The 24,346-nt window shown below is 35.3% G+C and overlaps 2 protein-coding genes across 2 annotated transcripts in view; one reads left to right on the plus strand and one right to left on the minus strand.

Annotated features, from left to right (window-relative positions):
- The window catches only part of RYR3 (ryanodine receptor 3), a 194,180-nt gene extending 182,348 nt beyond the window's left edge, over window positions 1–11,832 (plus strand). Inside the window, exons 95-104 of the mRNA XM_064713454.1 lie at window positions 1,011–1,053; window positions 1,606–1,733; window positions 2,622–2,682; window positions 3,530–3,676; window positions 5,346–5,480; window positions 6,950–7,106; window positions 8,216–8,280; window positions 8,384–8,484; window positions 9,990–10,041; window positions 10,831–11,832. Coding sequence (XP_064569524.1) covers window positions 1,011–1,053; window positions 1,606–1,733; window positions 2,622–2,682; window positions 3,530–3,676; window positions 5,346–5,480; window positions 6,950–7,106; window positions 8,216–8,280; window positions 8,384–8,484; window positions 9,990–10,041; window positions 10,831–10,926 — 985 coding nt within the window. The 3' untranslated portion in view covers window positions 10,927–11,832. The remainder of the gene's footprint in view (window positions 1–1,010; window positions 1,054–1,605; window positions 1,734–2,621; window positions 2,683–3,529; window positions 3,677–5,345; window positions 5,481–6,949; window positions 7,107–8,215; window positions 8,281–8,383; window positions 8,485–9,989; window positions 10,042–10,830) is intronic.
- Window positions 11,833–24,346, minus strand: part of AVEN (apoptosis and caspase activation inhibitor) — an 83,879-nt gene continuing 71,365 nt past the window's right edge. The window contains exons 3-6 of the mRNA XM_064713453.1: window positions 18,375–18,445; window positions 14,823–14,918; window positions 12,883–13,243; window positions 11,833–12,274 (exon numbers count right to left, since the gene is read on the minus strand). Coding sequence (XP_064569523.1) covers window positions 12,156–12,274; window positions 12,883–13,243; window positions 14,823–14,918; window positions 18,375–18,445 — 647 coding nt within the window. The 3' untranslated portion in view covers window positions 11,833–12,155. The remainder of the gene's footprint in view (window positions 12,275–12,882; window positions 13,244–14,822; window positions 14,919–18,374; window positions 18,446–24,346) is intronic.

A 24,346-nucleotide genomic window follows, 5' to 3' on the forward strand; every position in this document is an offset into this window, starting at 1 on the left:
CTACACTATGACACATTTTGCATAAAAGCCTGACAAATCAAGCAAAAAAAAATAATACAGAGCATTGGAGTAGAATATACCATGCATTTGAGTTACTAGAAGCATTTGCCTTTATTTGGATTAATTTAATTCAGAATTCTAATTCAGAAAGGGAAAAGTTGGAGCATAGTCATTGGGAAGCTTGCTTCACATCCCAGCAGAATTGTTGTGGAATCTCATTTTTCTTGTGCTAGTATTGACTTTATATTAACAATACTGTCCTTTAGTTTAAGTAGTTTTGTTTTTTTTTTGCATTCCTGCATATTTTCTCAATTCAGTGTTATTTCCAGGAAATAATGAGAGAAAAATCTTAAATTTTGTAGTGTTTTCTGCTAACTGGCATTCCTCAAAATGGGTATAACAGATAGTAAGATCATTAGAATGAGTTCCAGGATATTGCTATATCTATACATATATCTGTATCTATATCTATATCTTTGCTTTATATTGGCCAATGATCTTGAATTTTCTTGGCAAGTTCGAGATTTTTATATATTCTGTTGGCAAACTGTTGACTGGTTCTCAAGTGTTCAGCTAATCCAATAAACTAAAAGATTATTTATCCTTTAAGATTCTCCTATTTTTCCCTGAAATCTGGTTTGATTTTTATGGCTAGGGGTGATAAAGTATGTATTTAGTAGATGAATGATATTACAGTGACTAACCTGCTGCTAAGGAATTGTTAAGCTCATCAGGTGATAGTATTTATCCTGCTAACCTTTTGTAGCCAGTCATATTTGCAAATGGGAAAAACAAAGAGGGTTTGGAGGGGAAAGATTATATTGCAGTAAATTATGATTAATAACGGCTGTTGTCCCCATGAAAAAAAATCAGTCTCCTAGTTTGAAGTGCAGTGAGTGAAAAAAATTTGCAATGATCAGAAATGTGGCATTTTCTCTTTTTTTCATTGTTTTGTTTCCTTTCCCCTAACAAATTAAATAATGTGAAATATTTTTGCCTTATCTATGTAGGTCCTTCCCTAACAATTACTGGGACAAATTTGTGAAACGGAAGGTAGGCTTTTTATATTTCTATTATGCTTTCCAGGGCAATAATCTACTGTTTGGTCAGTCTGGATATCCATATGCTTCTGTACACATAAATACAGAAATAACAGAGAACTGGAATTTGTTTTATGGAAGTTGTTGTGTTAAATATCTCAGTGAAAAGGCAGCTGTGGTGTAGGTGGGAGGAAGGAGGAAGACAGAAGGCTGTGGTTTCCTTCCTAGACTCAGACATTTGAAATAACTTTGTGCTGTCAATCAGCCAGCAGGTCTGATTTGCAATCATTGTCATCTTTAGGATACAAAGCCCCCTCATTGCCCTAAAAAAAGAAAAACATGCCAGCTTAAATGACAGAAAATTATACATAAGCTTTCAGATAATAGCCTTTAATGCTTCTATTTTCTTTTTTATGCTCCCTGGGTTTCCTGGGAGCTCTTACTGTTCTAGTAGTGTTAATTGTGAAGGACTTCGTTTTTAATTCCTGAAAACTACTGGTCTAGAGTTAGGTGAATGTCACTGAGGAGTTTCTGTGATCAAAACCTTCTGTTTTTCCCCTTCTAGGTTATTAACAAGTATGGAGATTTATATGGAGCAGAGCGCATTGCAGAACTTCTGGGTTTGGACAAGAGTGCCCTTGATTTTAGTCCATTGGAAGAGAGTGAACCAGAAGAGGCATCACTGGTGTCATGGTACGATTTCTAAATTTCACAGACAAATTATGTGTTGGAATAATTTCATCATCAAAGATAAAAATGGATTTCATTTTGAAACTGTTGTGATGTTTTCCTCAAGATGGAGAATTCGAAAGGATGAGTCTTCCTAGTGTGGAAGTAAAATGAAACAGTTTTTTGTTTGTTTCAAAACACAGTTGTGTTATAAAAGTAAGGAAAAAAATCAGTGAGTTTATGCTGACTGATATAGTTGGTCACTCTTTCATTTTAAACAGTAATTAATGCAGCATTTTTAAGGTCTTATAACAAAGTTATAAACCAGTGGACTGAAAAACTGATAATACCTAGATAACAGGTGTCTAGTACAGATTCAGAGATGTTTTCCTTACTTAGTCAGTAAGTCAAGATGAGAGCTTGAAATTGTCCCAGTCCCAAGTGATTTATGCTCCTACAGGAGCTGGTTTTCTTAATGTGTAAGATGCACAACAGAGATTTCCCTTTGCATGCCATCCAATGGCTGATAAAATATTTAGAATATTGCAGAAGGCATTACCTTTTCTCTTGGTTATTCTGGGAATAATTTACACTAAATAGAACACTTACCTCCTCAATTTAAACAATCTGTCTTCTGCATTTCACTAGTTTTGGCATGACTCTGGAATATAGGAGTGTCATTCTTCCTGAAATTGTTACATCAGTTTTGTTGGATTAGAAACTCTTTATTGTGCTCAGAATTAATGAATACTCTGAAAAAATGAAGTACCTGGATCACTCAAAAAATGAACAATCTATATCATCACCTTCAGCAAAAAACCCTGAAGTGCCACGACTAGTGCATGTTTATAAATAGAGAATTCAATATTTATTTTTGACATTTATGCTTTTCACAAATTGTTTATTTCTTAGGCTAAGCTCCATTGATACCAAGTACCACATTTGGAAGCTTGGAGTTGTTTTCACTGATAATGTGAGTATGTTAGCCTAGATGAATATGCTTTGATTTACTCTAAACATGTATGTCCTCCACCATCTGCTTTTATTTTCAACAAACATACACAAATAATATTGCATTACACAGCCATTTTAAAATATTTTTTTCTGTCTTGTGATTAGACTAAAGGATGTTTTACTCAGAATTATATAGGCACATTATAGATGGTTAAAACTGCTATTATAGTACTTTATTTATTAAATTAATGGTCTTAAAGGAAGTTCAATAATTATTGTTATTTTACTTGCCCACATGAGTGACAGATTTCTTTGGTTCAGCCTCAAGGAGTAACCCTGGGGAGCATTCTCATTCCATTAAAGAATCTACACACACCTCTGGGGGTGCTAGAAATCCCTGCCATTAAAAAGTGGGATTGAGTTTTTACAACATAAAGTGATTGAATGGAATTCACTTGCTCCCAGGCTAGTCGTGTTAGCTCAACAGAGCATCATTCATCTTAAAATAAGTTATTAGTACCACCAATCATTGGTTGCTCTTTCAGGAAACACCTGCCTTCCACATCCCTGCCTGTGCCAGCAGCTGTCAGGAAACACAGGTTTTTCACATCCTTGTGATGTCTGCTTTTGGGGTTGGTGAGTCAGGTCTCAGCTGGTCTCAGCATTTTTCAACAGCAAAAGCAGGGTGACCTCCCACTCCATCACTGGTAATTTTCAAAAGCTGGGTGAAGTTTCAGCTGTTTAATCCCCATGTAGGTGAAGTGTCCTGCTACAACAACCTGAGTGACTTAAAAGCTCTATTTTCTGGATCTAATAATGCACATCAGCACCTGTTAACCCTCTGCCACTTTTCACTTTCTCTGCAGTCATTCTTATACTTAGCTTGGTACACTACTATGTCTATCCTTGGGCACTACAACAACTTCTTCTTTGCTGCTCATCTGCTGGATATTGCTATGGGGTTTAAGACATTGCGAACTATTTTGTCTTCAGTCACTCACAATGGCAAACAGGTAGGTGCTACATTAAAAGGTTTGAAAATAAATGCACTTTGTAAAAGTACTGGAAAAATCTTGTTGTAAAGAAAATATTGGAATGCAATTCATTTATAACATGGTAGGATTGATCATATCTTCTGCAGCACACTTAATGTATGCTAAACCCTATGGAATTATAACAATGTAAACCCACCAAGTGATGACAGGTAAAGTGTTGTACACCATAGAAAACACACAATTTTGGAAAAATATAAGAATATTAGTTACTTCCTAACCACTTTGTTCTGTATCCTCAATGATGAGGTGATTGGTAATAGATATTAAGAGTACACAATCCCTCCTTAGCTACAGCAGTAATAATGATTTGGGCACTGAGATTTCAATACCTGGCTAATAAGAATGCGCTTAAAGATGTGGGCATTCTGCACTGCGGAATATGCTTCTATGGCCCTTTGTCATGCAAAAATCAGCTTAATAAAGTGTAATTCTAAAACTAATTGTTAAAATTTCTGCAGGGAATCATGCACTGATCTCCAAAGAACCCATGTTCCTAGCTAGAATAACAACAAAAAGCAAGATTTACAGTTACTTTTAAACTCACATTTAAGAAATCTAAATTCCCCAAAATATAATTTCAAACATATACATTCTATTTCTTCTCAAATGCAGTAACATACATTCTAAGCCCACACCTATGCCCTGCTAGATTTGTCAAAACATTTTATAGCACATGATGTTTTGGAAGAGGCATAAAAATATACCCACACACAGTGATGAAGTGTTATCATCACACAAACAAATGAAATCTCTGATTTTATACTATTTATTTTACTTCAAGAAGACCAAGTCCATATTAATTTTAATGATTGTAATGACTTATGTATCTTCCTTATGAATTGCTTAAAAAATGTCGTAGTCAAAACTGAGCAGTTGACAAAACTGTTTTAACTCAAGACCATGGCTTTTACATTCTTAACCAGCAGTGAATAATTTTTCTAATCTTGTTGCTTTTTTGGCAAGTAAATATGAACACTGAAAGACAGCTGCAGATTTCTGCATTGAAATGTTCACTTTGGGAGCATGCTGACAGGTCTGCAGATAGTGATAATTGATCAGCTTGTCCTTCAATACTCTTATGTTTCTTTCAAAGAGTAAATACTGGTTGTTGCATTTTTAAAAATATGTAGCTTTGAGTAAACTCCTCTCCAGAGCTGCATCTTCTAACACCAGCTTCAACAGACAATATAATCTGGTCTTATTAACTGCTAAACTTTTTTTTCCCCTAATGATTTTATTTCCTTACAGGCAGGACCTGAAAATTACTTACTCTCATCTAAAAAATTTTCTCTCCATTTTAGCAATGGCTTTGCTAAACAGCTTTGGAAGAGAAAATACTCCTTATAAGTCCTAATAAGTCCTATTTGAAATTGTCAAATTATCTAAAGGGTCTTATTTTTATTATTTAATTTTTATTGTATATCCAGTGCTTTAGGTTACTATAATTAAATTTTTAAACTAAAGAATGTAAAAAATTGCTCTGGTGATACACACATAACTTGTATCAATAATTTCCCTATTGGGAAAGGTACAGTATGACTAAATGTGAGGCAGTGCACCAAGCAGGCATGTCTCTTCTGTCCAAATGACATTGAAACCGATTTTCATGTCATGTCCCCACACACAGCTTGTGCTCACTGTGGGACTCCTGGCTGTGGTAGTGTACCTGTACACTGTGGTGGCTTTCAACTTCTTCCGCAAATTCTACAACAAAAGTGAAGATGAAGATGAACCAGACATGAAGTGTGACGACATGATGACGGTAACTAAAACATCACCATGTGCCCCAAATATGATCCTGAATTTTCATATGTATACAGAACCATGAGTAAGGAGGGATGTGTTTGTCATTAAATCCATTGGGTTATTCTTCTTGATACATATAATTTTGGAAATACAAATAGTCTTGAAATTCCATCTGTGTTCTCCAATGGCCTAAACTCAACAGCAAACAGATGACACATAGCAAGGTATTCTGAATTTTTTTCCTAAATACTGTGGTTTATGATGTGCCACAATGCTTTTGCAGCTGAGGATGGCAAACCCTCAAAGTAAAAAAGGAATTTCTGGACAAACTAGTCAGAGCTTCAAAAAGAAGCTGTGCTGTCACAACAAAGAAGCCCTGTTTCAAATATTTGCAAGTGTGCAAGCTCTTCCTGTCCTTATTTAGGTTATATGAATTATGGGATATTAACAGCACCAGTTATAAAACTATACTACATTTTAAAACACACTATTAAGTGAGGTAAATCAATTCTAAGCTACATTTTAAAGTATTATTAAAGTACAACTAGCATCTTATGTTATCAGTAAAATTGCATTATAAAAATGGATGCATAGCTCTGTTTAGTGTTTGCTAATGCCAGGTTTTATACTCATTATTAACACCCTGATATCTAATGTGACCCCAGAAAACTGGCTGTGGTTAGAGACTGATATTGGTTTTAACCCACACTGTGTGGCTGAAGGTGGTTTAAAAGACTCTGTAGCCAATCCTACAGGAACATCCGTAGTTTATCACTCTGACAGAAGAGTCCATTCAAAAATACTTACAGAGCTTAAATATACACATTATTAAAGATTTTTTTGATTAAGATTTATATATTTAAAAAATATGACAATACTTTTGTAAAGTGATTTCTTCTACATTGAACTGAACAAAGGTCATTTCACAGATCAGAACTAATTTACAATATAATAAATCAGACATCTAGTATTGCAAAATTAATTTATATAGAAGCCTACAAACAGCTACATCTACTTGCAGATATCCTACTATTCATTTTATGGCAATATTTTCCACATTGCTAAACTTCACTGCAAGACTTTAAAAGATGTCTTTTTCTTACTCAGAGCAAGATAGAACCTTAGAAATCAATATAAGGAATACAATATGGTTGAATACAGTAACAAATACAAGAAAAATAACCCCAAAATAGTCTCAGTCTGAAATAAGACCCAGTGAGGGAGGAGCAGGTAACAGCTGATGCTGACTCCCCCTCTTAGTAAGTGTACCTGAAGGTGGAATCACATTAGTTAAGACAGTAACAGATTTTTGGTGCACTGTGCTTGATACATGAGGAATGATATTATGTGTTCTTGTTACTATTTGTTTGTTACTTAAATTGTCAAGAGCATTAGCAGAGCAGAATAATTTGAAAAAACAAGAAAAAAATCCCAAAAGAATAGTTCATGGTAAATGTATCTGTAATTTTCCTCTCTCTTTTATAGTGTTACCTGTTCCACATGTATGTGGGTGTAAGAGCTGGTGGTGGCATTGGAGATGAAATTGAGGATCCTGCTGGAGACCCTTATGAAATGTACCGAATTGTCTTTGACATCACATTTTTCTTCTTTGTCATTGTTATCCTACTGGCCATTATTCAAGGTACCATCAGTTACCTTAGTAGACATTGTTCAAAATTATTTCACCATCAAAAACCATATTTATATTTGAGGTAAATTTAGCAGTGTTGCTGTAAAGACTTATTCCTGAATTCATAAAATCCTTATTTCTGAAGGTAATAATTTTATATTAATTTATACATAATATGCCTTTTCCCAAGTACTACACAAAGTCAAAGCACAAGGAATGTAATGTAGGTGGGTTGCAGTCTTTATGGACACGTTTGTAACTATCCAACAATAATGAACCTTGTGCAGGAGCACTCTTCTCCTATACTAAGCATTTAAAACTCTGGAGAGCTTGCTGAAGACACCCTTTTCACTTTTAGCCTGGAATCACCACAGCTGCCCAGGGAATGGAGAGTTTCCAGTTGGAAAGGGTAAATGACATGGAGAAAGTCACCATGGGCACATAGCCATTTAACATCCTGATGTCTAATGTGACTCCAGAAAACTTTCCTCCATTTCCTCCTTTCTTTACAGGCCGATATGCAGTTTTACTTGGGTTGCGGTTGTGGTTTACAGCAACCAAGACCCCTCTTTGGTGATGGGCAGCATTCAACACTCATTGCATAAACTCTTTAAGGCTGATGGAAAAAAACACACTATTTTATGGCAACCTTGAGGCAAAGAAAAAAATGTAGCACATCTATACTGAGCAAAAGTTACAAATGTCACAGTCTCCAAAATTATCCAATTCTTTTCTTAAAACATTGAAAGTGGAGGAGTAATACTTCAAATGCGAAGCAGACTCACTAACTGTCCAAGGTGGGCTGTGGGAGCAGAGCTGTCTATTTTGAAAAAGACTTGGGATATGAGAGTTTAATGAGAAGGAGAGTGAAAATTAATTTCATTTATGGGAACAAAACAGATGAGTTTGTGTAAGGTTAAATGAACTATTAAATAATAATAATATTTATATATTAATAAATAATATTATTTTTAATAACAAAGGACAAAAAAGTCTTTCCACTCTCAAGATTGTGCCTGTATGTATAAGTACACTAAATTCTAGACACTGGAGGAATGACATTAATTGCAATATGAATATTGCTAAGTACTGAAGTGTTGCTACTTTTCTATTTGAAACAGGTCTGATTATTGATGCTTTTGGTGAATTAAGAGACCAGCAAGAACAAGTGAGAGAGGACATGGAGGTAGGAAGCACGTTACATTTTTCATTGCTCTTGTTCACCTAGATTGTCACCAATTAGTGTTTTTGAGTTAAAATTAATCTATAACCACAACTTTTGCTTTCAGACCAAATGCTTTATTTGTGGAATCGGCAATGACTACTTTGACACAACTCCACACGGCTTTGAAACACATACTTTGCAAGAACATAACTTGGCAAACTACCTGTAAGTACATTTTACAATTGGAATTATGATAAAGAGACCTTTCAGATGTAGTGTCATTTAGGTGCACACATTGCTGAAAATCCCAAGCCAGAAATCTAGAAAACTGAGGAACATTTCCTCTCCTTTGGGGTCTCCCCTGCTCTATTCCATACTGATTGTTACCTTCAAGGTGCTCACCTTGCACATGAGGTACCTTAGTAGAATAAGACCAGAAGGCACATCAGCTCCTTATTCTGCTGGGAGGAAAGCCAGATATGGGGAATGATAGGGAACAGTTTAATTAAGTTGCTTTAGTTTGGAAGTTTTGGTTGTGACTTCTGGTGGCTTAGTAATACTGATGAGACCAGAGAAAACTGGCTTCAATTTAAAAAAAAAGAAAACCCAAACAAAACCAAAGCAAATAAAGGCACTTGTAGAAAGTTCTTTAAAGATAAGCTCCAAAAAATAGTTAACTCCATTCCTATAGTTCTTTAGTGGCAGTGGAGTGTTTTGAAACCTTGAAGCACTCAGGAGCTGCACATGTTTAGACTGTATCAAACTCCCAAGAGAGTGCTCTTCCACTTTCATTAGTAAATGAGGACATTAGTTTTTCATTAGTAAGAGGATATTAAAAAAGTTACTCTTATTGCATTAGTTACTCATACAACAAAGATAATTAATAATACAAGAATTGCACCAGTAGAATGAAAGGAGAAGCTGATGAAATCTTATAGCAGTCTGGCTTTGGAATACTGCATCTGAACTTCTTCTAGTTTTACTAGTCTACAACATCCAAGCTTTTCTTACTGTATCAAACTGCTTAGTTATTACATGGGAACCTCTAATTCACCGTAAATTAAAAATGGCCATTTTCTTCATAATAGAAGATATAGTGAACATCTTTTTATCCAGATTTCCCTTTAATTAGACAACTGTTAAAATCACTGTACTTTGCCTCCTTCACAATGAAAGCACATAGCCTCATTCCAAATTCCCTGCACCGAAACTGACCAATCATCACTAGTATTACTTCTAAACAGACCACAGTTGACTCTACAGTCTTCCTAATTAGTTGAAGCTCTCAACATTTGACTGAGCTCAGGTGTTGGGGAAGGACAGGCTCAGCCTATCAGCTGTACAGCAGCAGTGCTCAGATCTTCTGGTGCAGCTCAGTATTTACCACACTTCTCACGCAGTAGCCATGGTAACCTCTTCCAAGGTGTCATGTTGGAGCATACGTGCTCAGAATTTGGCATATGTCTAATTCAGGTATTGCTCCTCACATTGAAACGAAGGAAATGCTAAATTGCATTTTTCTACTTCTACAGATTTTTTATCTGCTAGCACTTTCACAGGAGGCATGCTTCAGGACAGAATTTTCCCCCTTAAATTAAGCACTTTAGATGCCTAGTAGTGTCATTGCTTTGTGGGTTGGCATTATCTTCCACACATACCCCAGACTAGAAAAGGTCAGGCAGAGAGATCATGTTTCCTCCATTAATACCCACTTCATGTGCTTGTTTCAGGTTCTTCTTAATGTATCTAATTAACAAGGATGAAACTGAACATACTGGCCAGGTGAGTAGAAAATAAAACTTAAGAAAAACCATTAAGCTTATCTTTCAACATGTTTATCTTCTCAAGCCTTGTAGCTGTGTACCAGCAGGTGGAACTGATGTACCACTGAGAAGTGTGGATGATGCCACTCTCCCCAAGAGGCTACTGCCAGTGAAAGAAAAGAAGGTTAAAACAAAAGGGAGAGGGGAATGCTGCACTGCTTCACTGCAGAGAACTCTGTCAGAAGTCAGTTAGTAGTAATCTTACTGTCATCTTAGCTCTGAAAAGAAAATGCACCAGGTGTAGTTTATTGCCAAGAGGCTTAAGTAGTTAAGCTACTATATTGATAGTCAAAATCTAGATATATGTGTAGATAGATAGGCATTTGGGTGACCATATATTAGCATTGTTAGGCCCTAAAGGTAAACAAATAAGAAAATAACTAGAACTTAATTATATCTTCTCTCTAATAAGAAGCTCTTGGGCAAATGCTACAGAAGTACCTTTGTTTTCCATTCAAAGCAAAATACATTTGCTTATACACGAATTTGTCAACAGGTTTGCTCTGATATAAAGAGATTGATTAATTTATACATTGATATTTTACTAACAGAGCTCAAATTTCAGTACTACTGAATTAAGAGAAGTATAAAACTCTTATAAGCACTATTGAGTTACAATATCTTGAGTTCCAGTGTCTACAAATTCTACTCCATGGTAACAGGCACAATATGTGGTTATTGTTAAAAGTTCATCTACAGCACTAACTGCACAGTGACTGGTAAAATAAATACTCTTTCTCATTTTCAGGAATCATTTGTGTGGAAGATGTACCAAGAAAGATGTTGGGATTTTTTCCCGGCAGGGGACTGCTTCCGAAAACAGTATGAGGATCAGCTTGGCTAATATCACAAAAGAAATGATTTATTCATGAACTGCTAAGATCCAATATACAAAAAAAAAAAAAAATCTGTTCTTTTCACGGCATAATTTCACAGCTTGTATTTGCTTTAAATGTCTTCAAAGTTCAAGACACACATAAAATTTGACACTATTTCAGAGGCTTTTTGTACCTACCACATATGAAACAGGTCTTTTGTTGGAATTTTAATTAGCAAAAACTATGCCAGATTAACTTAAGCCTTCCAGTTCAAAATGGCCTAAAATTATAACAACTTTTTAACTACAGCATTAACCTGGTGTTTGGCAGTACAGTTGAAAGGGCTAAAAGGCATCTTAATTGCACATCTGACATTGAAGAACTTGAACATCAGAGACTGTACCTCAGAAAAATAGTTCAACTAACTGCTGTCCAGTTTTTCCCCACAGTATTTGCTAGTGAATGTATCAAGATACAGTTTGAAAAGCTTTAAGCAGTTAAAAAGAAATCATTTTCAAACACTTTGTCAACCTTGAAACATTAAAGTGCCTTAAAACCTCTGTAGACATAGCTATGCAAACTTTTTGTTAGTGTTCTAGATGAACAGACCCATTAACTGTATTGCTTTTCTGTCTTTCTGTATCAAATTGCACTTAAAGTTTGTTTATATACTACCTTCAATAACAGCTTATTAGATGCTGCTGTTAAAAGACATACACTGTATGAAAATGAACCCAATTTAAATCTTAGGCCAAAATAAAACAATGCTCTATGGTCACCTGCAAGTAGAAGTTGCTAGGATTATGCTTTTTTTTTTCTTCTAATAAAAAGTGCCCACTGCAATAAACTGTTATAAACCAAATATAACTGTTGCTGTTTTGCATTTTTCTACAACACAGAGTTTTTTGACAATGGTGATAAACACACATATATTCATTGTTCATCCACAGCTTTATTTTAAGGACTACATAGAGCAAGTACAAGCTGAAATAACTGTTCTATTTCTGCATTGTAGTCTGCTTTTTTAGCAAAGAAAACTCTATCACAACTTTTAGACCTTTCTAATAATATCATTTGTCTCCAACAATTTTCAATCTTATCTAAATTCATTTTGGTTGCACAAAATTTTAAGTGCCAGCAAAGAAAAACAGGCATTTGGCAGACAGATAAAGGAAATAACAAGGAGATAAAGAAAGATTCAAGTTTCTACATAATGTTTGCTATATTCAATTATTCATATGAGGAAATTTGAGCTTCAGGCGATCATGCTGTCCAGCCAATCTTCAAGCTCTTCTTCAGTAACATCTTTGGATGTACTTTGCTGCTGCTGTGATGATGTGCTCTTCTCTTCAGGCATATCTACTTTTAAAGGCTCTAGACAAGCAAAAACAAGAAGACTGAAAATCTGGAAAGCAAGCAATACTACCTCTGTCTTATATCATTTTGCTTTCAATGCACAACTTATTTAAACACAATCTCTCCTTCCTGAAGAACAGCAAGTCATATTCCAAAAATAGTTTCCATGCTAATCTTTATCTTGTAAAATCAATGCTAGTAAAGTTTGAAAGTAGCATTTAGGAGAAGTCATCAGAAATAGTTGTCAATTCTGTACACTATTAGCACAGTGAACAAAAGTTGATACAAATACTTTATCTTCCCTGCAATAAAATAGCAGTACACTCTCTAGCAGAACACTTTTTTTTTAAAATTTAAATTTTTGCTAAATCATAAGCCCAATGCTGTTTTGCAGAGGAATTTCACTTAATGTTTAAGGTGAACTGACAATGGTAAAACTTCAGGTTAGTGAGGAGTTAAAACTGAAAATGAACAAATGGGCCAGAACACAGCCCCAGATAAATGAAATGCAGTCTGACGGAAATTATGATAGCAGCACTGTTGACTGGCTAATCAAAAATTCAAAAACACCACCAAAATAGAGACCAGTGAAAATTAAATAAGGTCATGCTGGGGAGAAAACTTACCATTTTCCTTACAATCCATTTTCAAATCTTTCTCAGTTGATATGCTGCAGGATAATGTACCTGACACAGGTCCATTTTCTGTATTAATGGGAGCCTCTAGATTCAGGAGACGATCTAGTTCTTCATCCAAATGGTCAGTGTCTTGATTTGATAGTGGATGGACTCTTTGAAATGATTCTCTTGCATTTGCCCTAGAGCCATTTTTACTCCCAGGTTCTGATGGAGCAAGAGAATTACCAACAGGATGGGAGACCAGCCCGGTTTCACTCTGAGCCAGAGACTGTCGGAACAGCTGCTCTCTCTTCTTCCCATCTTCAAAAATTTTAGATTTCATCTGTGGGATCTCTAGAGGTGTTGATGCCTATGAGTACAAGAAAGGACTTGAGTCCTTATAATGATTATCTATTATTACTATTCTGTCTAATTTGGATTATAATTCATACTTGCTATACTTGATCACTTAAGATGGTACAGGAAATTTGAGCAGAATCAAATTCAGAAGTAAAAGCAAACTAAAGTTATCTTGATACTTTTGCAATAGCAAATGCAAAATACAAACTCCTTTTATATCTTATTACAGAATATGAGAATGTATGCTAACACTAGCACTGACAGAATCATAGAATGGTTTGGTTTGGAAGGGACCTTAAAAATTACCTATTCTAAGCTGCCTGCCAATGGGCAGGGAACTTTCCACTAATCCAGATTGCTTAAAGCCTCATCCAACCTGGCATTCATTGAACACTTGCAGGGATAGATAGTCCATAGCTTCTCTAGGAAAGCTGTTCCAGTGCCTCACCACTCTTACAGTCAAGAACTTCTTGATAGCTAATCTAAACCAACTTCACTCAAGAACTTCTTGATAGCTAATCTAAACCAGCCCTCTGTTAGCTTAAAGCTATTTCCTTTGTCCCATCTATACATGCCCATGTGAAAAGTCCCTCTCCAGCTCTGTTCTGTAGGTCCTGGAAGGTGCTTAAGGTCTCTCTGGCACCTTCTGTTCTCCAGCCTGAAGAGCCCCAACTCTCAGTCTGTCCTCACAGGAGAGGAGCTCCAGCTCTCTGATCGACTTTGTGGCCTTCCTCCACACTTACTCCAAGAGGTCCATGTCTTTCTGTGCTGGGGGCCCCAGAGCTGGATGCAACTCACCAGGTGGGATCCCACAAGGGCAGAGCAGAGCAGACAGTGAGAATCACCTCTCCCAGTCTGATGGTCAGGTTTCCTTGGAAACATGCCGCACATTGCTGAGTCATGTTGAGCTTTTCATTCACAAACATCCCCAAAGTCCTTCTCCCTAGGGCTAGTCTTAATACTTCTGTAAGGACCATACTTTTCCTTGCTTGGACAAATGGAGCCTTTTAAGAATTTTTTTTATATTTAAGCCTCACTGGCTCTTCTTCCCTTACATTAGTATTTTTTTTTTCACAGTTTGAAGGAACACTTTAATAATATTGTTGCTACTCTGCCACTGGCGAATAAACGACACTTTCTTCGCCTGTACAATTGACAGTTTTACCTCTAAGGATTGTTCATGGAGAAAAGCATGTTTGTTGATATTAGTGATGTAGAAGATTAAATCACAATTAGTATACTTAGCAGGAAGAATGTGAAAGCACTTACAAAATTTTGGTGCAAACTTTTAACAGCTGCTAACAAGAGAAGCAAACACAAAAACAGTGCAATCTTTCCATGTCAAACATTCTGATACTCAATCTCAAATCTAATATACTGCACATCCAGACATTTTGTTTAAGGCCAAATAGGCCCACAAAATGTGTCAATAGAGAGGTATCCTGCATTACATGCCACTTGACACACCTGTCTAAATGAATGCATTTACTTATATAATACAGTCTACTTCTGTTTGAAGACTAATCATTCTCACACACATTATTTCTCCTAAAATGGTTGCATTTTCTTGTGAAATTTCACAGCATTACCTGCACAAGGTCAGCAGCTATATTCAGCCTCAGATGTAGAGGCAATTCCTGAAGGGCCTGGACCAAAGACTGGCAGTCAACAGAAAGTGCAGAAAACTGAAACATAATTCAACATATAAGTAAAGTATACTTGTAGGAATAAAAAACCAAAACACAACAACCAACCAAACACAAAACCTTTCACCAAATCAGTTATTACATTTTCCTGTCACATACATTCAAGGAATTTAATGCAATGCACAAATTAATAGTTTAAAATACACTTTTATGAAGCAGCTTGGCTAAATAATAACATAAAAATACCTAAAATGCAAATAATCACTTAAAGTTAAAAAACAAGGTATAAATAGAATGCTCCTTAGGCAATACCTTTAAATTTCAAATAGGAAATAGTTCAGGAAGTTGACAATGGCACAAGAAGCTTTCCCAACTGAAACATCTTCTGAACTGTGAAGATTTCATGCAATGTGAAATGCCATTATTTAATGAGTTGCCACTACTTCCTAAGCAATCATCCCATGCAGCTCCTGTGCAGCTAAATTTAATGTCTCAAGAGAGGCCTCTTCATACTTCCCCATCTTTTCAAATGTTTTGATACTTCCAAAAGCAACAAAGTATATAGTTACAAACACTTCTAAAATGACGCTCGAGAAAAGTATGCTACTGCTGCTAAATGAGATTTTATTACTGTGACAGGTATTAAAGTTGCCATTTCTCTTGTCCCTTTTTTAAAAAACAAAATCACACAAAATGGACCAGCAACATTTGTAGTTTCTACAGAACAGACCAGATTTCAGTAGTTTCAAAACAGATTTCAAGCTCAGAGTACAACATAACACAACATAACACGTTCACCATGGATAAACTGGCAAAGATAAATTTGATATCCATCACGTATTTTAAAATCTGACAACAAAATGCTTAAGTTCAGTCTATGCTCTCTGTCTGCATTTTCATGGAAGTAGAAAAGTTGCTTCCAAATCTCACTTTAAGAGACAAAAATTTGTCCCTCTCAATATGATGTAGACTGGCACAGACATTTAGAAGCCCAGAGACTCATAAATTAGGAGTGTTTTGTGACATATCATAAGAGATTTGTCAAAGAAATTCATACTGCTTCCAAAAGCCAGTCAACACCTTTTAACAGGCTTTTAACAGCTGCACATGAAGAAAGAACGAACATCAAAGATATAATGTATTCTGATAGTATATTTACAAAATTAAAATAAATTTTAAAAAGAAACAATGCAGTTGATTCAACAGTTTCTTATATTCAAATACAGGTTCTGGTATCCTTTAATGCGAATAAAAGGACTAAAAAAAGTATCTGATGTAAGACTTATCTTCTGTACTGAACTTCATTTTACAATGGGTTAGTGATCACCATCAAAAATGATTGACTGGTGAAAGTAACCTCACAAAGTCTTCAGCAAACAATTCTTATTGCCCAGCAACGAACTAGATGTTCAGAAAATACAGTAATTTTGATAGATATTAAGGATCAAATGTAGTTTCTGCACAGTTGCAAAAGACAAGGAAACTGTTTGAATCTTGTAATACAAAAAATTCTAAAAATTATAATTGAATAACAAATATTTAAGGGCATTTTGGAGGAGCTATGTATATTTGCAAAAATATTAACATGAATGAACATAGCAAGTGAAGGTAAAAAAGTGGAGATAGGGAAGAGGAGAAAATGTTGAGGATAAAGGAAAAGGGGAATTTTGAGAAATAATAGAAGAAGGAATTTGATATCTAAGTAGAGACTTCTCTAAAAGTGGTGTTCTAATAAAAAGCAAAGGGACAAAAGCAGTACTTAATAGATTATGAACACTTCATGGCACATAGCACTGTTTGCTCAAAAGAATTGTGGAGGCATACTTTGTTGCTGGAATTACCATTTTTTATTGAAAAATCCAAATGACTAATAACTGTGCTTTTTCAATTGTAGACCATGATATGAATGAGACCATGATTTTTATTGCATTTTATTAATATGAAAAGGAGCAAATGCAAACCTACTTTTTGTGAAAATGAAAGACAGTATTCTTAATAAATTGAAATTCTGTTATTGTTGATGTCACTGTAACATTTCCATTCCACATTTGAAACTGATGCTTTGCTATTGCTTCCTACAAAAGATGGAGAATGAGAAATATCTAATAATTCTGCAACTAGTTCTATGTCTTTTCTGCTCTACTCTGTTTCCTCATAACCAGTATACTTCAGTTTAAAATTCTTAATCCTGTACATAATGTGTAGACAGGCAAAAAACTAGAAAGAGGTGAGTTAAGAGGCAAAGGCCAGGGATTTGGCAAATGGTATCTAGGATAAAAATTGGACTTGGATCTGCCTTACAGGGAAAAGAAAAATGGGTCATAAAAAAACATGAGATACCAGGCTGAAGATCAGAGACAATGTGGAAAATTAGATAATGCTGTGAAACCATCTGGGACAGGATTCTGGATTAAAATAAGAAATCAAAGGAAGGGTAATGGTGGCAATATGTAGCTTCAGTCTGCTCACAATGGCTTCAGCCATTCAGGAATTAATTGTTGTGTTCTAATCACCTAAATGCTATAATGAAAATCCTCTGAGGAAATTAGGAAGAAATTAATATTTGGGATATTGACACCATCCTGCACACTAGGAATGGAAGAACCAATAAGAAAAAATAGTAACTGAAAGCCTGTGTTCCACTAAAGAAACAGGTGGTGGTTTAGACAAATGCTGTATTTGGGTTTAGTTCCTCACTTTAACTTGACTTTGCAACTCTAAAGTATCTTTAAAATCCACTTCCCAGGGAATAGTTATTGTAGTATTTTAGAAAATAAATAGCAAATCTTTAAAATTTGAATACATGTGGATGTTACAAGAGACACTCAAGCAGAGTTTCACAGCAATTTTAAGAAAAGCCTGGAAGACTTTTCTTAAATATATTTTGGAAAAATTTAGGTGACTTGGATGAGGAAGACAGCTGCAGAGATTGAGACACTTTAAGGCATCCTGATAGAGAAAACAGGAGACTTCTACTGCTACCCTCCTTTTTATTAAAGCATAAAGAATTCATATACAATAAATCTCGTTGATGTCCTAATTATATGGGGCATGACGTTTCAACCAGAGGATATGAGCTGTTATTTGAAGGAACTAGAACGCTTCGCAGTCCAACATATGAATATATTCCTACAGGTTTTGTTATAGTCATTCTATTAAACTCTTTTCTCTTGAATACAGCTGAAAAAGGAAGGCAGAATTCCTGTGTCAGTAAAGCAAAGAGACAGTCTTATTTCTTTTCATTGGAGGCCTTTCTTATTCTCTCCTCCCAACATCACTTAAAACCAAGCCTAAGGCTTTGATTAGTCTTCAGTAGAAAAAAGGGACAACACCCAAGGACAAGAGCCTCCAGCATTAGAGAGAAGTCGATAAAAATGTACAGAATAAAGAGTGCTATTTATTGCATTAAGAATTTGTTGTTGAAGGTACAACTACCTCGATATTCTGTCCCAGGTGATTATCTATATAAAATAATTTAAATGATAATTCTTTTACCTGCTTTTGGCATATACTTTCTTTATCCCATTCTTTCTCATCAGCAAATCGAAACTGTGTAAAGGAATCTCCTAAGGAAAAGAAATAAAAAAAAAATAAATATATATATATATATTTAAAAAAGAATAAAGATGTTTTCCTGAAGTTCCCAACCCCAAAGAAATAAATTCAAGAAATAAATCTCACCTCTTCAAAAATTTTCAGTTAATATTAATGCTGCTTGTATTCACAATATTAAACTTATTTGTGCCAAACTTCTATAGGTCTTTTAATCACTTATTGCAAAACAGCACTAAAAAGGGGCAACCAATACAAAACTGAATGATGAGATGTTAGGTACCATGCCAACATGCAAAATTTTCATTCAAATGTCCAATCTGGACAACATACTAGGAATACACACAGTACTCATGGTGTGAATGTCTTATGAATAGCTTTGAAAGTTTGTACATAGATTTTCTCTTACCAACATGGGAATATTTCTAAAAATGGATTATAAATATTCTTTTAAATCACTTTGTACAAGCCAAATAAAGATTTCCTGTTGTCTGGTAGCTATAGTCTCTCTCTTTCTACTACTCCCTCCTCCAGCACATCATCAGAAAAACACACTGAATCCCAAATTCCAATTCATATGCAAAAAGGACTGAATTAAAAGAAACCCTTAAATAGGATTAAATAAGTTAAATACATAATTACAGAATCTTCTAACCTATCACATTCCTTCAAGCCAGTAGAAACTTTTTCTTACTATCCTTTTGCCTGAAATACAGTATTTATGCAATATTTATGCAATAACAGTCCTATGCTGTGTTACAGAAGACAGACCCACAAGTTTATTTACTGAAATAAACATACAAAAACTCCAGTAACTCAAAAAAATAAGTAAGGTCTGTGACAGAGGAAACATGAAAGATTAGGGTTGCAAGAGATGACTGAAAGGGGATCTCATCACTCTGTAGGCATCTGAAGGGAGGGTGTCAAGACACTCCTTGGTGGTGCAAGCAATAGGACAAGAGGCAATGGGTAGAAACTGATGCACAGGAAGTTACCAAAACATGAGGAACAGCTTCTCTCCTGTGAGCACTGGAACAGGTTGTCCAGGGAGGTGGTGGAGTCTCTCTCACTAGTGATATTCAAGAACCATTTGGACACAATGCTGTGCCATGGGCTCTGGGACCACCCTGCTTGAGCAGGGAGGTTGAGCCAGATGACCCACTGTGGTCCCTTCCAACCCATGACCCATTCTGTGATCATCTGTAAATCACGGTCATTTATTTCAGCAGCTGGCTGAGAGGCTAGAGCTCTCTCTAAAAGAGAATGAATGCCCTAGAGGAAGTTTTCAATAGCTTTACCAACAATTGATCATCTAGCTTTAATTCGGCTCTTACATCCTAACTGCTATTCATGCTTTTGATAATTCCTGAATCATGCCCTTAATCCTGCATACAAAATCTGAACATATGATCTGCCTTCCCCAAAATGGTTTCTTTTACATTGTCTGCTTCTCCCAAAATGTAGGAGAGTGCAGCCTTCCAGCAGTTTCACTCAATAGCGCAAGCATCAGCTGACTTCCGTTATGCAAAAAAAGGAATAAGCAGCAAAATGGCACAGCAACTGGCTATTTCTTTGCCAAATAATGAGAAACAACAGATCTAATCATCCCTCAGGTGGAATTAATTTTTTTTTTAATATGTAACATGCACTTCTAGTTCATTGCACTTCAAGTATTGTGATTGGGTATGCCAATATAGTCATATGTCAGCAACACTGAGTACCTGGCATGTCCACCACTATCATTCTCAGAACCATTACAGCAAGAAAGTTACCTTCTCAGCTGAATATTTGTATAAATATTTAAGGCCATTACTATGTCCAGCTTGAATATGTATTTCTTTGTTTTCAATTGCTTTATCAAACATGGCTCAGCAGTGTTGTGGGGATATAGAACCTTGCCTGAGCAGCTATGTTTTGGTTTACATTCAGCATCGTCAGAGATTACTGTTTTGAAAACAGCCCCTAGCAAACAGTACAAGTGCCAGTAATTAAAAATAAGCACTGAAATTAACAATTAGATATCTAATAAGGTGGTTAACTTTACAAATGTTCAGTTCATACAGTAAAAACATCAAGTTTCAAGCTTTTCCTAGGGATGCTCAGCAATGTGGAAAAATAAGACTCTATATCTTTATGCATCTATCTGCACATGCAAACACTTAACTTGAGCACTCACAGCTGTCTCACTACTGACTCACTACTCCCCCTTCATTGCACAAGAGGAAATAAATGCCTATGTTTCAAAAAGAGTACTGTTAATATGTAATAATGTAACTAATTCTGAAAACTAAAGAAATAAAAATGTTAGTCTCCTGATTTTAAAATGGGTATGAAAATGTGCAAATTAATGTTTTAACAGATAATATTTTAAAGGCTCTATTTAGTTACATTTGCAAAGAAGTCCTACCAAAACCAAAATGATCCTCAAAGTCTTCCTTCCAATATGCTTTCTTCCAATATTCCCAAGACTGCTCTAGTTATTGCTCATACTGCATCAAGGAGGACATAGGTTTCTCTACTCTTATAAAATAATAAAATTAAACTAAAGGATTAGCTAAATGCTTTCAGTATCTGAGAATGATCAGATATAAACTAGCTAAATCAAACTACTTCATGTGGAAAATCCACTGGGGTCAAGAACTGGTTTATGACTGTCCACACTCGCAGAGTTGGTTATCTCAGATTCTGAGCTTGATATTGTATTGCTGAATTAAAGAGTATGACTGAAACTGCAGTTTAATTAGACTCTTTAAGTAGGCTAACAAAGCATGCCCTTCAAATGAAAAAGCATAACTACAATCCACAGTAGCATATTTAATGCAAATTATGTCAATGAGAATGTTAGTCTAACCAATTATCTTTTCACAAGTTCCTTTACCCTGAAAATAACCTCCTTTTATTCCATGAATAGTAATCAAACCACTTGCAATAACTCTTGAGTTACTTTCAACATAAAATACTCTTGTTCTTGAGAATAAATTTTATGTTACCTACAAATATCATTTGGCCTTCAAATACAGAGTAGATGAAAATAATGCATTCAAGTAAACCTTACACATGGTCTTTGGTAACAGTCATGATAAGCACATATTAAACAATACTGTTTATTGTTTAAAATGTGAAATTATTATGAAAATGGCAGAACTAAACCAACTATGCTTTCCTACCACTCAAATATATCATAAAGCTAAATCAATTTATTTAAATAAAAGGTATCTTTCAGCTTTTCATTATCCCAATCATCTTTCCCTACAAGTATTCATTGAATAGCAGAATCAAAACACATCCTACTTGTACTCTAAAATAAATATTTTCTCATTTGTGAAATTTAAAGACTAAAAATAGAAAAGAATGGAAGACCAGTTTTCAGGAGGAAAAATTCTATTAGTGGAATGATTTTGTTAATTTAAAACCTCCCTCAATCACATAAAACATTACTGAAGACAGAAGAAAAATACTCTGTAGTCTTAAAGATTAAATTGGAGGATGAGAATAGCAAGGAATTAACATGATCCTTCTAAGATTGCCATGGCTGTAAAGAAGTGCTGCAAGTGCAAATATTATACTCTAAATCCACTTTTTAATAATAATCTCTCTTTTAGCCCTCTTTGGCTACTCTAAGGTGCTATAAGGTTTCCCCAGAGTCTTCTCTTTCCTCAGGCTGAAATCCCCCAACTCAGCTTATCTCCATAAAATACTGATAGCAAGGAGTCTGCACTGCAAGATATTTGTAACCAGATTCAAAAAGAATAATATTCTACGTTATTTCCCTGGCATAACTATGCAACACTACTAGTCACATTTTAAAATAAAAACATCTGACCAAACAGCAGGATTATCTGACCACAGCTAAATGATGTCTTCAAAATTTAAAATGTCACAGAGAAAGGAGTGAGAAGGATCTATTGAAATCAATGCTGGTTCTGGAACAGAGTGTCTGTTCAGGAAGAACAGAACTAATTTAACGCATAAATGAACTGCAGCCTATTGAAATCAAAGACAGATACAATTTTTTTCAAATGAAAAGCAGGGTGAAGCCAACAAATACCAAAATACACAATGATTCAAAAAGAAAAAATTCCAAAACCACACACAAAAAAATCTCCCAGGAAACAAATCTTAATAAAAACTAAAGCAGAGGCTCACAAGAGTCAGGATCTGTGTGATCTAAGACAATTTCTTGAAGGAAGCAAAATATTATGCACATAAGCAGGAACTAGTTCATATAATTTACATGCACTTCCAAAAGCTCTCACTGACATCCCACTCCCTTTCCCACCCAAGACTTCAGAGCAGCAAAAAGAAGAGGAGGCTTTGTATGAATAAATAATTATCTTAAAGTAGAAAGAAAAGAGTAAATTGCAAGTTTTTACATGAAAAGAAACAACCTGTGTGATTCTCTGTGTGCAAAGCAGCAAACCCTGTGTAACTCTAAAAAAGGCAGGAGTGAACAGCAAACAGAACATCATTATACCACTACCATGTATTACCTCAAATACAGTGCAGAGTCTTGGCTTCCCAAGCCCAGTCTCAAAAAATGTAACAGCATTAGAATAGGCATAGAACAGATTCTGGATCAGAAGCAATTTAGTGCCTTAAGCCAAAGAAGGGGAACCAAGGGAACATGAAAGAGATCTAAAACCAGGAAAGGCATAAAAAGGGCAGATGGGGACTAACTGCTCATTGTCTCCTTTCACCTAGAGGCAGCAAACAAACCCAGCAGGTAACAGATGCACAACAGATAAAATGTGGCAAATCTTTATAACCTGAAGCTGGGTTGTGGGATTCCATGCCACCAGATAGTGCAGACAGCACAACATACAAGGAGGGATTTAGGATAACTATTTCTAAACACAAAGCTTGCACATCTGGCTCAGATGTGCCCCTCTGACATAAACTACTGCAGTTCAAGAAAGTATGTGGGAAGGCAGCTTATAATATAGTACATTTAGGTGCCTTAGCTCAGGTGTCTCCAGATGGAACTCAGGTCTCCTTCAGTAGAACCAACCCCAAACCAAAGCAAGTAGGGATTTTTTACCTTTAGAGCTTTACTCGTCTCTTAATTGGCTATCTTTCTGCAAGAAAAATAAGGAGGAAAAGTAGGCAATTCACAAATTTATTTTTAGTCTGTAGCTATGTTCTTTCAAGCCAGTGCAAATTTCCCTTTTGTATTTTTTCCACATTTCCTTATATTTATCACTATTGTTCATACATATTTTTTTATTGATTATAAATTATACATTGTTATAGCTTTTGGAATGCTGCAAAAATGCAAAAAATGTAACTAAAATGCATTGAACAAAAAAGTATATTCAAAATTTCTTTCAACTACAGTAGCCTGGTAAGTAGCCTTATTCGTAAGCACCAATCCCATCTCCTACAATATTCACTTTTTTTAACTGAATAAACAATAAAATTATATTTAAGGTTAAAGTTAACTGATTTCCCCATAGGTAAGCTTAAACTTTTCATTAAGTTTAAGCTAGTCACCTTAAATATTTACATTTTTCCTGATGCTTTATGACATTTTCTAGTGTCATTTTTTTGAGGCCATTAATTTATAACATACTTAGTGACTTTTAAATGTCACTGCAGCCAACTTGCAATATTAGACAAAGTATATAAATCCACTGAGCATACTGTTTTTGAGCAGTATCATTCAAGTAGACAGGAAAAAAAAAAAGAAAAAGATTGCTGCATAACTTAATAATAAAAATGACGCTTAATTACTGCACAAATACACAAGATCACTGAAATCTGGGATTCTTCCTAGGGGTAGGGACAGAAACTCCTTTGGGTAAAAGGGAGAGAAGTCATGTATTTTGATAAGACTAGATCCAACAGAGGAAAAAGTAGCTTAACAGAAGAGTCTGTGTTCCACCCAGACCGACAGCTTAAGGAACTAATGATCTGGC

Source organism: Zonotrichia leucophrys, chromosome 5 (assembly GCF_028769735.1).
Source record: "Zonotrichia leucophrys gambelii isolate GWCS_2022_RI chromosome 5, RI_Zleu_2.0, whole genome shotgun sequence".
NCBI classification, from domain to species: Eukaryota; Metazoa; Chordata; class Aves; order Passeriformes; family Passerellidae; genus Zonotrichia; species Zonotrichia leucophrys.